The sequence below is a fragment of the Macaca fascicularis genome, chromosome 19 (genome assembly GCF_037993035.2).
Source record: "Macaca fascicularis isolate 582-1 chromosome 19, T2T-MFA8v1.1".
NCBI classification, from domain to species: Eukaryota; Metazoa; Chordata; class Mammalia; order Primates; family Cercopithecidae; genus Macaca; species Macaca fascicularis.
This window is the reverse complement of record NC_088393.1, coordinates 52948270-52965063: the sequence shown is the minus strand read 5'-3', so window position 1 is coordinate 52965063 and position 16794 is coordinate 52948270. Positions and strand designations below refer to the sequence as shown.

General features: G+C 52.0%; 2 protein-coding genes across 3 annotated transcripts; both read right to left on the bottom strand.

The window, feature by feature from the left end:
* LOC123570222 (apolipoprotein C-I, acidic form) lies at positions 1-16794 on the bottom strand. Of its 2 annotated transcripts, XM_074023877.1 has the most exons (6): positions 16769-16794; positions 16557-16634; positions 15648-15783; positions 4483-4554; positions 3592-3727; positions 1-174 (listed from the first exon to the last, which is right to left on the bottom strand). In XM_074023877.1, exons 4-6 carry the CDS (start codon positions 4532-4534, stop codon positions 117-119), a joined length of 246 nt encoding a protein of 81 aa, XP_073879978.1. In that variant the 5' UTR covers positions 4535-4554; positions 15648-15783; positions 16557-16634; positions 16769-16794; the 3' UTR covers positions 1-116. The 2 variants fall into 2 exon arrangements, with proteins under 2 accessions (XP_073879978.1, XP_065391717.1); XM_065535645.2 differs by lacking the exons at positions 15648-15783; positions 16557-16634; positions 16769-16794 and adding an exon at positions 4699-4724.
* Positions 12624-16794, bottom strand: APOC1 (apolipoprotein C1). Its single transcript, XM_005589555.5, has 4 exons — positions 16769-16794; positions 16557-16634; positions 15648-15783; positions 12624-12797 (listed from the first exon to the last, which is right to left on the bottom strand). The coding sequence occupies exons 2-4, from the start codon at positions 16612-16614 to the stop codon at positions 12740-12742; spliced, it is 252 nt and encodes an 83-aa protein (XP_005589612.1). The 5' UTR covers positions 16615-16634; positions 16769-16794; the 3' UTR covers positions 12624-12739.

The window sequence follows — 16794 nt, the reverse complement described above, 5'->3', positions numbered from 1 at the left end:
TTTTCTATAGGCTTTTTATTGGTGGCACCTGGGGCCACATGGAGGGAGTCCTCAGCACAGGTGCTAAGGTGCGGGAAATTTCAGAGCCCCCTCCTGGGATGTCACCCTTCAGGTGCTCATGAGTTAATCTTGAGTTTCTCCTTCACTTTCCGAAATGTCTCTGAAAACCAATCCCTGTGGGGAGGGATAAGGAAGGGGTCACTGTGTGCAGCCCCTCCCAGGCTGTCCACATTCTACCTGCTACCTGACTCCCACCTCTTCCCCTTCCTGAATCTCCATCCCCACTGTCTGTGGGATTAGGAGGTCCGCTGGGCTGGGTGGGCCAGCTTCTGTGCTTCAGTTTCCCAGATGGACCGGAGCACGATGAAGTCTAAACACTTTACCCTTGACTGGGCATGGTGGCTCACGCCTGTAATCCCAGCACTTTGGAAGGCCGAGACAGGCAGATCACTTGAGGTCAGGAGTTCAGGACCAGCTTGGCCAACATGGCGAATCCGTGTCTCTACTAAATTACAAAAATTAGCCACGCATGGTGGTGCATGCCAGCTACTCAGGAGGCTGAGGCAGAATTGCTTGACCCTGGGAGGTGGAGATCGCAATGAGTCAAGATCACGCCACTGCATTCCAGCCTAGGCAACAGCGTGACGACTCCATCTCAGAAAAAAAAAACAAAAAAAAAACCCTGGCCTGGCTTTCAAGGCCTGCCATCTCTTGCTACCAACTCTTTCTTCCAATCCGCCCTTGCCTTAGCTGTTCTCATTCAAAGGTACTTTCCAGTCTCCCTGCCTATGCCCAGGCTGTTCACATGCCTGGAATGCCACCCGCTCTTGATTATGATTATCGATCAACCTTCTTGGCTTAGGACCTTTGCCTCTCCCTCCAATCTTCCTTCCTTCCTTCCTTCCTTCCTTCCTTCCTTCCTTCCTTCCTTCCTTCCTTCCTTCCTTCCTCCCTCCCTCCCTCCCTCCTCCCCTCCCCTCCCCTCCCCTCCCCTCCCCTCCCCTCTCCCCTCCCCTCCCCTCCCCTCCCTTCCCTTCCCTTCCCTCCTTCCTTTTTTTTTTTTTGACAGAGTTTCCCCTTTGTTGCCAGGCTGGAATGCAATGGCGCGATCTCGGTTCACCGCAACCTCCGGCTCCCAGGTTCAAGCGATTCCCCTGCCCCATCATCCCGAGTAGCTGGGATTACAAGCATGCGCCACCATGCCCGGCTAATTTTTTGTATTTTTTTTTTAGAAGAGACAGGTTTTCTCCTTGTTGGTCAGGCTGGTCTCAAACTCCCGACCTCAGGCAACCCACCCACCTCGGCCTCCCAAAGTGCTGGGATTACAGGCATGAGCCATTGTGCCTGGCCTACTTTTGTATTTTTAGTGGAGATGACGGTTTCTCCATGTTGGTCAGGCTGGTCTTGAACTCCCGACCTCAGGTGATCCGCCTGCCTTGGCCTCCCAAGGTGCTGGAATTACAGGCATGAGCCACTACACCTGGCTTCCAATCTTTCTAAGTTTAGTCCTGGCTAGATTTTCCCTCCCTCCCTCCCTTCCTGCCTCCCTCCCTTTCCCTCCCTCCCTTCCTCCCTTCCTTCCTTCCTTCCTTCCTTCCTCCACCCCTTCCTCTCTCTCCTTCCTTCTTTCTTTTCTTTTCTTTTCTTTTCTTTTTTCTGTTCTTTTCTTTTCTTTTCTTTTCTTTTCTTTTCTTTTCTTTTCTTTTCTTTTCTTTTCTTTCTTGTTGAGACAGGGTCTCATTCTGTTGCCCAGGCTGGAGTGAAGTGGCACAAACATAGCTCACTGCAGCCTTAACCTCCTGGGCTCAAGGGATCCTCTTGCCTCAGCCTCCCGAGTAGCTGGGACTACAGGTACATGCCATCATGCCTGGGTAATTTTTTGTATTTCTAGTAGAGACAGGGTTCTCAAACTCCTGACCTCAAGTGACCCACTCACCTCAGCCTTCCAAACCTTCCAAAGTGCTGGGATTACAGGTGTGAGCCACCGTGCTCAGCATGTTCTTCACTGTTTTATTGCCCACAATGAAACAGTTTCCAGCACTTAACAGATGCTCAATAAATATGTGTTAAGGAATGATTCTCTAACTTGCCACAGGGAGCAAGGGTGGATTTAAAGATGCACTGAGCATCTACAATGTGCCAGACACCCTGTAGACCCTCTCCTTTACTTCCCCTCAGAACCACCATTTTACAGGAAGGAAACTGAGGCTCACAGTAATGCCTCTCTCTTAAGATCACACAGGGAGTAAGGGGCTCTATGCCAGCCTGGGGACACAGGTCTGGCCAAGTTTGGGTCCTCCATTACCCCACAAGACCATCTGTTTTTTGTTTTTTGTTTTTTTTCGAGACGGGAATTCGCTATTGTTGCCCAGGCTGGAGTGCAGTGGCATGATCTCCGCTCACTGCAACCTCTGCCTCCCAGGTTCAAGTGATTCTCCTGCCTCAGCCTCCCAAGTAGCTAGGAATAGAGGCATATACCTCCATGCCCGTCTAATTTTTTGTATTTTTAATAGAGATGGGGTTTCTCCATGTTGGTCAGGCTGGTCTTGAACTCCCAGCCTCAGGTAATCTGCCCGACTCGGCCTCCCAAAGTGCTGGTTTACAGGCGTGAGCTATTGCGCCCAGGCTTTTTTTTTTTAGAGACAGGATCGCCGGGTGTGGTGGCTCACACCTGTAATCCCAGCACTTTGGGAGGTCGAGGCAGGCGGATCACAAGGTCAGGAGTTCAAGACCAGCCTGGCCAAGATGTGAAACCCTGTCTCTAATAAAAATACAAAAAAAATTAGCCAGACATGGTGGCAGGCGCCTGTAATCCCAGCTAGTCAGGAGACTGAGGCAGAGAATTGCTTGAACTGGGGAGGTAGAGGTTGCAGTGAGCCGAGATGGTACCACTGCACTCCAGCCTGGGAGACAGAGCAAGACTCCATCTCAAAATAAATAAATAAATAAATAAATAAATAAATAAATAAATAAAATAAAAATAGAGACAGGATCTCGCCACGTTAGCCAGGCAGGTCTCAAACTCCTAGGCCCCAGCAATCCTCCCACAGTCATGAGCCACTGTACTTGAGCAAGACCATCTTTTCTTTTTCTTTTTTTAGACGGAATGTTGCTTTGTCACCCAGGCTGGAGTGCAGTGGCACCATCTTGGCTCATTGCAACCCTCACCTTCCGGGTGCAAGCAATTCTCCTGACTCAGCCTCCCGAGTAGTTGGGATTACAGGTTCATGCCACCATGTCAGGCGAATTTTTTTGTAATTTTAGTAGAGACAGGGTTTCACCATGTTGGCCAGGCTGGTCTCGAACTCCTGAACTCAGGCAATCTGCCCACCTAGGCCTCCCAAAGTGTTGGGATTATAGGCATGAGCCACGGCGCCCAGCCCAAGACCATCTTTTAAAATGTGACCTGGATGGGAGTCCGGGAAACTGTCCCTGAAGTCTGAGATCCTTGAGATCTAGCTGTGTGACCAGAAGGACGCTGTCAGCCTCTCTGGGACTTGTTTTTTTTCAATTTGTCCATCTTGGACCATCCTCCACGGCTCCACCCAAAAACACAGCCCAGCCCTCCTGTGCCCTGGGAAGGGTTCTAACCGTGTCTTGGCAGGAAGTTCACTCTGTGTGATGAGGTTGATGAATTCCCCAACATTGTCCTCCAGGGTCTTTCCAAACTCCTCCAGGACATCAAAGGGGTTGGAGATGTCTGGAACCCCCTGGGCTGGGGTTGGGCCTGCCAGGAAGATGGGCAGCGGTGCAAAAATTTTTTTTTTCTTTTTGAGACGCAGACTTGCCGTGTCAAGTGCTATGATCTCGGCTCACTGCAACCTCCACTTCCTGAGTTCAAGCAGTTCTCCTGCCTCAGCCCCCCAGGTAGCTGGGATTACAAGCGCACGCCACCACAACTGGCTAATTGTTTTGTATTTTTAGTAGAGATGGGGTTTCACCATGTGGCCCAGGCTGGTTTCGAACTCCTGACCTCAAGTGATCTGCCTGCCTCGGCCTCCCAAAGTGCCGAGATTACAGGCATGAGCCACCGCACCCGGCCAAAAATTTGTTATTGGAACCCCCTTGGGATGGGATCCTGGGATGGATAAGGAGATCCTTGGGGATCATGTGGTTAGAATGGGGAGGATACTGGAGTGACCGCGTGGGGCTCAAGCCGCTGGGAATTGCCTTACTCAGCACTGACCTCCTCCCACAGCCCCTCGCCCTGATCACCCAGTTTCAAGGCGGTAGAAGGAGGACAGCCAATCCTAGAGGCGTAGGCGTCAATACGTCATCAGATGCTAGGGCTCTCCTGGGCAGATTTGGCGCCTGCCGAACTGAGCCTGGGAGAACCTGGAGACCCACCCGACCACAATGGGGCAACCACGACCCAGAGGGGGCCCCAGAGCTCTCAGAGGTCCTCTAAGCCGGGACCCAGGCCTGTAGCCACCTTCACTCTTCCAAAAGTCCAACTCCGCAATTCTCCCATCCCTCTTTTACCTTCCAAGACCATCGACAGAACCACCACCAGGAGCGACAGGAAGAGCCTCATGGCGGGGCCGGAGGGGCACTCTGGAGGCAGAGGGGGAGGGGTGCAGGGGATCAGTAGCACCCTCCTCCGTGCCTCCCTTTCTTCCTCCCACGATACCCTCATCTCCTTTTTTTGAGTTCTTGCAGAGTGGAGGCTGGTGTCCCTCCCAAACACTCAGCACCAACTTGAATCCTTGCTGGAGGGCTCCGTTGGGAGGTCCTGTACCACCAGCAGGACCTTTATCAGGCTGGGGAGGGGGCGGGGCAGGTTGATGTTGATCTCTCTCCTCCTGAGCCTGCCTCCTTCTGCCCACCCAGGTTTTTCTCCTCTGCCCCTGGCCCGTGGGCGTTGGGGTCAGGTGGGGTCCCGGGCACTTCCCTTAGCCCCAAAGCCCTTTACCATTCAGCACCCTCACCTCCCAATCTCCCTGACTCTAGGGGGTCCTCAGACTACCATAGCCCCTTTCCTCAACTCAGAGGGCAGCCTCGTCCTGTCTCTGTGGACATCCTCCCTCAGGGGCCTTCCAGTAATAACCCTGTGATCTCATCCACCCCTCATTCACACCATGTCCCTAGACCACCTCTTTCCCCCACTTCCCCTCTCTTAGCAAGCCTCCTCAGCCCCAACAACTTTTCCTTTATGTTGCTGGGGTCTCTCAGTTGGCCCCGCACTCCTACCCTGCGTGCCACCTCCAATTTCTTTCAGATCAGCCCTTGAAGCACCCCAGACCACCCTGATACTCTCTGGGCTCTTAACTTGATGGTTCTGTCTCCCTTTTTTGCGAGGGGGTCACCTTAGCTGGACGACACTGTAAAAACCTCACTTGCATTAGCCAGGTGTGGTGGCTCATGCCTGTAATTCCAGCGCTCTGGGAAGCTGAGGAGGGAGGATTGCTTGAGCCCAGGAGTTTGAGACCAGCCTGGGCAACATAGGGAGACCTCATCTCTACAAAAAAATTCAAAAATTACTGGGTGTGGTGGCGCACACCTGTAGTCCCAGTTCCTCAAGAGGCTGAGGTAGGAAGATTGCTTGAGCCCAGGAGTTCAAGGCTGCAGTGAGCTGTGATTGCACCACTGCACTCCAGCCTGTTGGGACAGAGTGAGACCCCATCTCAAAAAATTAAAACCCTCGGCTGAAAAGTTCTGAGTGTATGCCCCTTCCTCCCTTCCACCAGGACTCACCCCCTTTGCCTGACTACCTCCCCACAACACTCCATCTGCTCTTATTCACCCTCCAAGGCCCCTCCTGGCACCAAGCCTGCTTCCCCCCATCACCACATCCGTCCCCCAAGGCTGGAGTCCAATTCCTTCCCCACCAGCTGCCTTTGACCGCCAGTGACCCTGGCAGCTGGTGGGGAGGGTGTCCTCGGCCCAGCCTCAGACTCTAGGTTGGCTGGCCTTGTGCCCCCACAACCACGTGTCAGCCTGGCGGTAGGGGGGTGGTTGTGAAAGGGACAGCGTAGACCAGACCCTGGCAGGATTGCAACATCCCTCTGGCCGGCTCAGAGCTTCCAGTCCCTGTCAGCCCCAGGGGCCCCCCTACTTCCCCAACTGAGCCCAACATTCCCCAAACATCCACCCAGATGTCTGCTTCCCTGACCCCACAAGAATAGAAAACAGTGCTCCTGCTTTTCCAACCTCATCCTCTCCTCTGCTCTAGGAGTTTCTGTTTTATAGATGGGGAAACTGTCGCCCAACCAAGAACATCCAGTAGGGCTCGGCGAGGGGCAAAGAGGGGGCTACTGGCTGGGCGCAGTGGCTCACACCTGTAATCACACCACTTTGGGAAGCTGAGGCGGGAGGATCTGCTTGAGCCCAGGAGTTTGAGACCAGCCTGGGCAACATAATAAGACCCCATCTCTAGGAAAAAAAATAAAAATTTGGCCAGGCGTGGTGTGCCACGCCTGTCATCCCAGCACTTTGGGAGGCCAAGGCAGGCAGATCACTTGAGGTCAGGAGTTCGAGACCAGCCTGACCAACTGGTGAAACCCTGTCCCTGTTAAAAATAGAAAAAATTAGCCAGGTGTGGTGGCGCAGGCCTATAATCCCAGCTACTTGGGAGGCTGAGGCACAAGAATCGCTTGAAATGGGGAGGCAGAGGTTACAGTGAGCCGAGATGGTGCCACTGCACTCCAGCCTGGATGACAGAGCCAGACTCCATCTCAAAAAAAAAAAAAAAATTCGGCCGGCTGCAGTGGCTCACGCCTGTAATCCTAGCGCTTTGGGAGGCTGAGGCTGACCAACATGGAAAAACCCGGTCTCTGCTAAAAATACAAAATGCGCCAGGTGTGGTGGCACATGCTTGTAATCCCAGCTACTTGGGAGGCTGAGGCAGGTAGAGAGGTTGTGGTGAGATGAGATTGTGCCATTGCACTCCAGCCTGGGCAACAAGAGCGAAACTCCGCCTCAAAAAACAAAACAAGCCGGGCGCAGTGGCTTATACCTGTAATCCCAACACTTTGGGAGGCCGAGGTGGGTAGATCACGAGTTTCAGGAGATCGAGACCATCCTGGCTAACACGGTGAAACCCCGTCTCTACTAAAAATACAAAAAATTAGCCGGGCATGGTGGCGGGCGCCTGTAGTCCCAGCTACTCGAGAGGCTGAGGCAGGAGAATGGCGTGAACCCGGGAGGTGGAGCTTGCAATGAGCTGAGATCATGCCACCGCACTCCAGCCTGGGCGACAGAGCGAGACTCTGTCTCAAAACAAAACAAAACAAAAAAACGTACTTATTTGCCACAAAAACGCTATCAGGTGAGCATCTTTATCATTTCCATTGTACAGATGGGGAAACAGGCTTCGGGGTGGGGGCGGAGCCACTTACTTCCCTACCAGCAAGTGGTTTTGTTTTGTTTTGTTTTTTTTTTTGAGACAGAGTCTCGCTCTGTCGCCCAGGCTGGAGTCCAGTGGCCGGATCTCAGCTCACTGCAAGCTCCGCCTCCCGGGTTTATGCCATTCTCCTGCCTCAGCCTCCCGAGTAGCTGGGGCTACAGGCGCCCGCCACCTCGCCCGGCTAGTTTTTTGTATTTTTTAGTAGAGACGGGGTTTCACCAGGTTAGCCAGGATGGTCTCGATCTCCTGACCTTGTGATCCGCCCGTCTCGGCCTCCCAAAGTGCTGGGATTACAGGCTTGAGCCACCGTGCCCGGCCTAAGCAAGTGGTTTTGAACCCAGACCCTCTCACACTACCTAAACCATGCCAGGACAACCTCTGCCCCTCTCCACCAAAATCCAAGAGGTCAAGTGGATGTTGGAGGTGGCGTGGGCCCAGGGAGGTCTCTGACCTCTGCCCCAGCTCCAAGGTCAGCACGCAGGGAGGGCTGTGTGTTTGCTGTTTGCTGCTTGCAATGTTTGCCCATTTTAGGGACGGGAACAGGCTGAAGGTTGTTCAGGCTGGACTTCAGAGGCAGCACACAAACAGCTGCTGGAGGATGGGAACTGAGGGGTTCCATGGAAGGGGGCAGGGTGAGCCCAGAAACTCCAGTGTGCCTCTGAGCCTGCAGCTCTGTTCTCTAAGTCACCAAGCCCCCAAACCACTCTCATCTCTTTCTCTCTATCCCTGGATCCTGTCCCTGGTCTGAATCCCACCCCCTCATCCCCCAAATCCCTGCACCCTCCTCTCTGCTAATCTTCTGGTATCTCTAGCCACTCCCCTCCTGGCTGGATACGCTGGGTCATGGTAGGGAAGGCTGGGGTAAAAAAGAGTTTGAAATGTCCCTCCTAATGCATGTTGAAAGATTGAATTATAATTCACATTCCATAAAATTTACCCTTTTATTTATTTATTTTTTTGAGATGGAGTCTCACTCTGTTGCCCAGGCTGGAGTGCAGTGGGGGAATCTAGGCTCACTGTAGCCTCCACCCCGCAGGTTCAAGAAATTCTCAGGCCGGGCGCGGTGGCTCAAGCCTGTAATCCCAGCACTTTGGGAGGCCGAGACGGGCGGATCACGAGGTCAGGAGTTCGAGACCATCCTGGCTAACACGGTGAAACCCCGTCTCTACTAAAAAATACAAAAAACTAGCCGGGCGAGATGGCGGGCGCCTGTAGTCCCGGCTACTCGGGAGGCTGAGGCAGGAGAATGGCGTAAAAACCCGGAGGCAGAGCTTGCAGTGAGCTGAGATCCGGCCACTGCACTCCAGCCTGGGCGACACAGCGAGACTCCGTCTCAAAAAAAAAAAAAAAAAAAAAGAAATTCTCGTGCCTCAGCCTCCCAAGTAGCTGAGACTCCAGGCACCCGCCACCACGCCTGGCTAATTTCTTAATTAATTATTAATTTTTTTTTTGAGATGGAGTTTCGCTCTTATTGCCCAGGCTGCAGTACAATGGTGTGATCTCGGCTCACCGCAACCTCTGCCTCCTGGGTTCAAGCAATTCTCCTGCGTCAGCCTTTGGAGTAGCTGGGATTACAGGTGTGTGCCACCATGCCCGTCTAATTTTTTGTATTTTTAATAGAGATGGGGTTTCTCCATGTTGGTCAGGCTGGTCTCAAACTCCCAGCCTCAGGTGATCTCCCCAACTCGGCCTCCAAAAGTGCTGGGGTTACAGACATGAGCCACCGTGTCCGGCTACATTTACCCTTTGACAATGTACAGTTCGATGGTTTTTCCTATATTGGAAAGGTTGCACAATCATCACCAGTATCTAATTCAGAACATGGCTCACTGCAGCCTCAACCTCCCTGATTCAAAGCCATCCTCCTACCTCAGCCTCCCGCATGGCTGGAACCCCAAGGTGTTCACCACCATGCCCAGCAAATTTTTTTTTTTTTTTTTTTTTTTTTAGGACGGATGGAGTCTTGCTATTGCCCAGGCTGATCTTGAACTCCTGAGCTGAAGCAATCCTCCCACCTTGGCCTCTCAAAGTCTTAGGATTACAGGCATGTGCCACCACATCTGGCAGGGGATGATTTTGGAAGAGAACTGGAGGAAGTGAGGAGAGAGCCAGGCAGGCTTGACCCTGGGAGGCAGAGGTTGCAGTGGGCTGAGATGGTGCCACTGCACTCCAGCCTGGGCAACAGAGTGAGACTCTGTCTCAAAAAACAAAAAATCTGCCGGGCGCGGTGGCTCAAGCCTGTAATCCCAGCACTTTGGGAGGCCGAGGCGGGTGGATCACGAGGTCAGGAGATCGAGACCATCCTGGCTATCATGGTGAAACCCCGTCTCTACTAAAAATACAAAAAAAAACTAGCCGGGCGTGGTGGCGGGCGCCTGTAGTCCCAGCTACTCGGAGGCTGAGGCAGGAGAATGGCGTGAACCTGGGAGGCAGAGGTTGCAGTGAGCCGAGATCGCGCCACTGCACTCCAGCCTGGGTGACACAGCGCGAGACTCCGTCTCAAAAAAAAAAAAAAAAAAAATCTGACTTGAGTTCTGACAGGCTGCTGAGAGAGAAGAGAGGAGAGTATAGGAGTTTGGAGAGTTGATTTTGGGGGAGAAGGGTATGCATTAACCCCAGAGAGTAATATTTATACATTTATTTATTATCTTTCTTTCTTCTCTTTTTGGTAGAGATGGTGTCTCACCATGTTACCCAGGCTGGTCTCGAACTCCTGGCCTCAAGTGATCCTCCCACCTCAGCCTTCCAAAGCGCTGGGATTACAGGCATAAGCCGCCATGCCCAGCTTCAGGATTTCCTTTTATATTTTGTCTTTTTTTTTTTTTTTCCTTTTTGTGGAGAACGGGGTCTCGCTATATTACCCAGGCAGGTCTTGAACTCCTGGGCTCAAGCTATCCTCCCACCTCTGCCTCCCTGAGAGCTGGGATTACAGGCGTGAGCCACTGCGCCCGGCTCCTTTTATGTTTTGAGATGGAGTCTTGCTCTGATGTCCAGGCTGAAGTGCAGTCGCATGATCTCCACTTACTGCAGCCTCCACCTCCTGGGTTCAAGCGATTCTCATGCCTCAGCCTACCGAGTAGCTGGGATTACAGGTGCCGGCCACCAACCCTTGCTAATTTTTGTATTTTTAGCAGAGACGCGGTTTCACCATGTTGGCCAGAATGGTCTCCAACTCCTGGCCTCGAGTGATCCTCCTGCCTTGGGATCCCAAAGTGCTGGGATTACAGGTGTGAGCCACCGAGCCTGGCTTCAGGAGTTCCTTTTTTTTTTTTTGAGTTGGAGTTTTCCTGTTGTTGCCCAGGCTGGAGTGCAACAGTGCAATCTCCACTCACTGCAACCTCTGCCTCCTGGGTTCAAGTGATTCTCCTGCCTCAGCCTCTCGAGTAGCTGGGTTTACAGGCACCCGCCACCACGCCTGGCTAATTTTTTTTGTACTTTTAGTAGAGACGGGGTTTCATCATGTTGGCTAGGCTGGTCTCCAACTCCTGGCCTCAAGTGATCCGCCCGCCTTGGCCTCCCAAAGTGCTGGGATTACAAGCATGAGCCACCGAGCCCGGCCTCAGGGTTTCCTTTTTAAGGCTGCGTTACATTCCATTGCATGTATAGACCACATTTCCTTGACCCATTCATCTGTTGATAAACATTTAGGTTGTTTCCATATCTTGGGTATTGAGCAGAGCTGCAGTGAACAAGGGAGGGTCCTGATTTCAATTCTTTTGAATAAATACCCAGAAGTGGGATTGCTAGATCGTTTGGGAGTTCTATCTTTAATGTTTTGAGAAAACCCCATACTGTATTCCACAGTGGCTGCGGTGTTTGATGTTCCAGCTAGGACTGTGGGAGTCCCTTACATATTTTGATATTTTTTTTTTTTTTTTTTTGAGATGGAGTCCCACTCTGTCGCCCAGGCTGGAGGGTAGTGTTGCAATCTTGGCTCACTGCAACCTTCGACTCCTGGGTTCAAGGGATTATCTTACCTCAGCCTCCCGAGCAGCTGTGATTACAGGCATGTACCACCCCACCTGGCTAATATTTTTGTATTTTTAGTAGAGACAGGGTTTCACCATGTTGGCCAGGCAGGTCTCGAACCCTTGACTTCAGGAGATCGGCCTGCCTCAGCCTCCCAAAGTGTTGGGATTACAGGCGTGAGCCACTTCGCCTGGCCTGAATATTAACCCCTTATTAGATATGTGGCTTACAAATATTTTTCTTTGAAATCTTAAGTTGGGCGCGGTGGCTCACGCCCGTATTCCTGGCACTTTGGGAAGCCAAGGCAGGTGGATCACTCAAGGCCAGGAGTTTGAGACCAGCCTGGCCAACATGGCGAAATTCCGTTTCTATTAAAAATACAAAAAAATAAGCTGGGCATGGTGGCACATGCCTATAATCCCAGCTACTCAGGAGGCTGAGGCAGGAGAATCCCTTGAACTCAGGTGGTGGAGTTTGCAAGGCTGCAGTGAGCGGAGATCATGCAAGTGCACTCAAGCCTGGGTGACAGGACCAGACTTCGTCTCAAAAAAAAAAAAAAAAAAAAAAAATATATATATATATATATATATTAATTACATAGGGTTCATAAGGTTGTTTCTCATGTGTATGTGGTTTAATTTTCCATAAGAGCCGGGCACAGTGGCTCACGCCTGTAATCCTAATACTTTGGGAGGCCAAGACAGGAGGATTGCTTAAGCCCAGGAGTTGGAGACCAGCCTGGCCAACATGATGAAACCCTGTCTCTACTAAAAATACAAAAATTAGCTGGGTTTGGTGGCACATGCCTGTAATCCCAGCTACTTGGGAGGCTGAGGCAGGAGAATTCCTTGAACCTGGGAGGCGGAGGCACCGTACTCCATCCTGGGGGACAGAGTGAGAGTCTGCCTCAAAACAAAAACAAAAACAAAAACAAAAAAACCCTCAGCTCCTCATCTTGGGTAGACCACACCAGGAAAGTGTAGCGTAGTGACATTGCCAGGCTGAGGGTTCAATCAAGTCCCAGTTCTCCACTTCCTGGCTGTGTGACCTTATACAAGTAGCCTCACCTCTCTGGGCCTCAATGCCCTTACAGGATTAATAAGGCCCAGTTTGCAAGGTTCTTAGGAAGATTCTTTTGAGACCACGGAGTTAAAACATCCTCAGCACAGGGCAAGGAGATGGGGCATTGGAGGGCTTGTCAGGAGTCCCTCAGGTTCAGCTCCTGCCCTCTCCCGCACCCCCTACCCTCTCTGGAAGCCCCCACTCTCTCCCGAAGCCCCTTCCCCAGAGTAAAGAAGCACTCAGAGAATTTTCTATAGGCTTTTTATTGGTGGCACCTGGGGCCACATGGAGGGAGTCCTCAGCACAGGTGCTGAGGTGCGGGAAATTTCAGAGCCCCCTCCTGGGATGTCACCCTTCAGGTGCTCATGAGTTAATCTTGAGTTTCTCTTTCACTTTCCGAAATGTCTCTGAAAACCAATCCCTGTGGGGAGGGATAAGGAAGGGGTCACTGTGTGCAGCTCCCTCCCAGGCTGTCCACATTCTACCTGCTACCTGACTCCCACCTCTTCCCCTTCCTGAATCTCCATCCCCACTGTCTGTGGGATTAGGAGGTCCGCTGGGCTGGGTGGGCCAACTTCTGTGCTTCAGTTTCCCAGATGGACCAGAGCACGTTGAAGTCTAAACACTTTACCCTTAGTTGGGCATGGTGGCTCACGCCTGTAATCCCAGCACTTTGGGAGGCCAAGGCAGGCAGATCACTTGAGGTCAGGAGTTCGAGACCAGCCTGGGCAACATGGTGAAATCTCGTCTTTACTAAAAATACAAAAAATACCATGTGTAGTGTTGCACACCTGTAGTTCCAGGTACTTAATGAGGCTGAGGTAGGAGAATTGCCTGAACCCGGGAGGTGGAGGTTGCAGTGAGACCAGATCGCACCACTGTACTCCAGCCTGGGCAACACAGCAAGACTCCATTTCAAAAAATGAAAAATAAGACCGGGCACGTGGCTCACACCTGTAATCCCAGCACTTTGGGAGGCTGAGGTGGGCGGATCAAGAGGTCAGGAGATTGAGACCATCCTGGCTAACATGGTGAAACCCCATCTCTACTAAAAATACAAAAAATTAGCTGGCATGGTGGCGGACGCCCGTAGTCCCAGCTACTTGGGAGGCTGAGGCAGGATAATGGCGTGAACCCGGGAGGCGGAGCTTACAGTGAGCCAAGAGCGCGCCACTGCACTCCAGCCTGGGCAACAGAGCAAGACTCCATCTCAAAAAAAAAAAAAAATAAAAAATAAAATAAAATAAAATAAAAATAAGAAACGTTTCACCCTGACCTGGCTTTCAAGGCCTGTCATCTCTTGCTACCAACCCCTTCTTTTTTTTTTTGAGATATAGTTTTGCTCTGTCACCCAGACTAGAGTGCAATGGCACTGTCTTGGCTCACTGCAACCTCTGCCTCCCAGGTTCAAGCGATTCTCCTGCCTCAGACTCCCGAGTAGCTAGGACTATAGGTGCCTGGCACCACACCCAGCTAATTTTTGTATTTTTAGTACAGAGAGGGTTTCATTATGTTGAGCAGGCTAGTCTTGAACTCCTGACCTCATGATCTGCCCGCTCGGCCTCCCATAGTGCTGGGATTACTGGCGTGAGCCACCGTGCCAGGAGTTTTTTTTTTTTTTTTTTTTTTTTTTTTTTGAGACAGAGTCTCGCCTTGTCACCCAGGCTGGAGTGCAGTGGCACGATCTCAGCTCACTGCAACCTCCACCTCCCGGGTTCAAGTGATTCTCCTGCCTCAGACTCCCCAGTAGCTAGGACTACAGGCATGCACCACCACGCCTGGCTAATTTTGTATTTTTAGTAGACACGGGGTTTCTCCATGATAGTCAGGCTGGTCTTGAACTCCCGACCTCAGGTGATCCGTTTGCCTTGGCCTCCCAAAGTGCTGGGATTACAGGTGTGAGGCACTGTGCCTGGCCTCCAAACAATCTTTCTAAGTTTAGGCCTGGCTCGATGTTTTGATTCCTTCCTTTTTCTTTTCTTTTCTTTTCTTTCCTTCTTTCTTTCTTTTTTTTTTTTTTGTTGTTGTTGAGACAGGGTCACATTCTGTTACCCAGGCTGGAATGCAGTGGCACAAACATGGCGCACTGCAGCCTCAATCTCCTGGGCTCAAGGGTTCCTCTTGCCTCAGCCTCCCAAGTAGCTGGGACTACAGGCGTGGGCCACCATGCCCGGCTAATTTTTTTTGTATTTCTAGTAGAGACGGGGTTCTCGCACTCCTGACCTCAAGTGATCCACCCACCTCAGCCTTCCAAAGTGCTGGGATTACAGGTGTGAGTCACTGTGCTCTGCACATTCTTCACTGTTTATTCCCCACGCTGAAACAGTTTCCAACACTTAGCAGATGCTCAATAAATATTTTTTAAGGAATGAATGACTCTCTAACTTGCCAAAGGGAGCAAGGGTGGGTTTGATGATGTACTGAGCATCTACATGTACCAGACACCCTGTAGGCCCTCTCCTTTACTTCCCCGCAGAACCACCAGTTTATAGGAGAGGAAGCTGAGGCTGACAGTAATGACCCTCTGTCAAGATCACACAGGAAGTAAGGGGTGCTACGCCAGCCTGGGGACGCAGGTCTGGCCAAGCTTGGATCCTTCATTTTCATTATCTCACAACACCATCTTTTTTTTTTTCTAATAGAAACAGGATCTTACCACATTGGTCAGGCTGGTCTCGAACCTCTGGGCTCAAGCAATCCTCCCATCTCAGCCTCCCATAGTGCTAGGATTACAGGTGTGAACCACTGTACCTGGACAAGACCATCTTTTTTTTTTGAGACAGAGTCTCGTTCTGTCACCCAGGCCCGAGTTCAGTGGCGCAATGTCAGCTCACTGTAACCCCCGCCTTTCTGGTTCGAGCAATTCCCCTGACTCAGCCTCCTGACTAGCTGGGATTACAGTCGCACGCCACCACGCCTGGCTAATTTTTTTGTATTTTTAGTAGAGACAGGGTTTCACCATATTGGCCAGACTGGTCTCGAACTCCTGACCTCAGGCAATCCGCCCACCTCGGCCTCCCAAAGTGCTGGGATTACAAGCATGAGCCACGGTGCCCAGCCCAAGACCATCTTTTAAAATGTGGCCTGGATGAGAGTCAGGGAAACTGTCCCTGAAGTCTAAGCACCCTGAGATCTAGTTGTGTGACCAGAGGGACGTTGTCAGCCTCTCTGGGACTTGTTTTTTTTTTCAATCTGTTCATCTTGGACCATCCTCCAGGGCTCCACCCAAAAACACAACCCAGCCCTCCTGTGCCCTGGGAAGGGTTCTAACCGTGTCTTGGCAGGAAATTCACTCTGTTTGATGCGGTTGATCACTTCCCAAGCCTTGTCCTCCAGGGTGTTTCCAAACTCCTTCAGCTTATCCAAGGCGCTGGAGACATCCGGGGCCCCCTGGGCTGGGGCTGGGCCTGCCAGGAATATGGGCAGGGGTTCAACATTTTTCTTTTTTTTTTTTTTTTGAGACGGAGTCTTGCTCTGTAGCCCAAGCTGGAGTGCAGTGGTATAATCTCGGCTCACTGCAACCACCACCTTCTGGGTTCAAGCAGTTCTCCTGCCTCAGCCTCCCAAGTAGCTGGGATTACAGGTGCGTGCATCCATACCCGGCTAATTTTTTGTATTTTTAGTAGAGACGGAGTTTCACCATGTGGGCCAGGCTGGTTTCGAACTCCTGACCTCAAGTGATCTGCCCGCCTCGGCCTTCCAAAGTGCTGGGGTTACAGGCATGAGCCACCCTGCCCAGCCAAAAATTTGTTATTGGAACCCCCTTAGGATGGGATCCCGGGATGGATAAGGAGATCTTTGGGGATCATGTGGTTAGAATGGGGAGGATACTGGAGTGACCTAGTGGGGCTCAAGCCGCTGGGAGTTGCCTTACTCAGCACCGACCCCTCCCGGAGCCCCCCATCCCGCTTACCCACTTTCAAGGCTGTAGAAACAGGACAGCCAATCCCAGAGGTGTGGGCGTCAATACGTCATCGGTTGCTAGGGCTCTCCTGGGCAGATTTGGCGCCTGCCGAACTGAGCCTGGGCGAACCTGGAGACCCACCCGACCACAATGGGGCAACCACGACCCAGAAGGGGCCCCAGAGCTCTCAGAAGTCCTCTAAGCCGGGACCCCCGGCCTGTAGCCACCTTCACTCTTCCAAAAGTCCAACTCCGCATTCTCCCATCCCACTTTTACCTTCCAAGACCATCGACAGAACCACCACCAGGACCGGGAGCGACAGGAAGAGCCTCATGGCGGGGCCGGAGGGGCACTCTGGAGGCAGAGGGAGGGGTGCAGGAGATCAGTGGCACCGTCCTCCCTCCCTCCTTCCCACGATCCCCTCATCTCCCTTTTTTGAGTTCTTGCAGAGTGGAGGCTGGTGTCCCTCCCAAGCACTCAGCACCAACCTGAATCCTTCCTGGAGGGCTGGTGT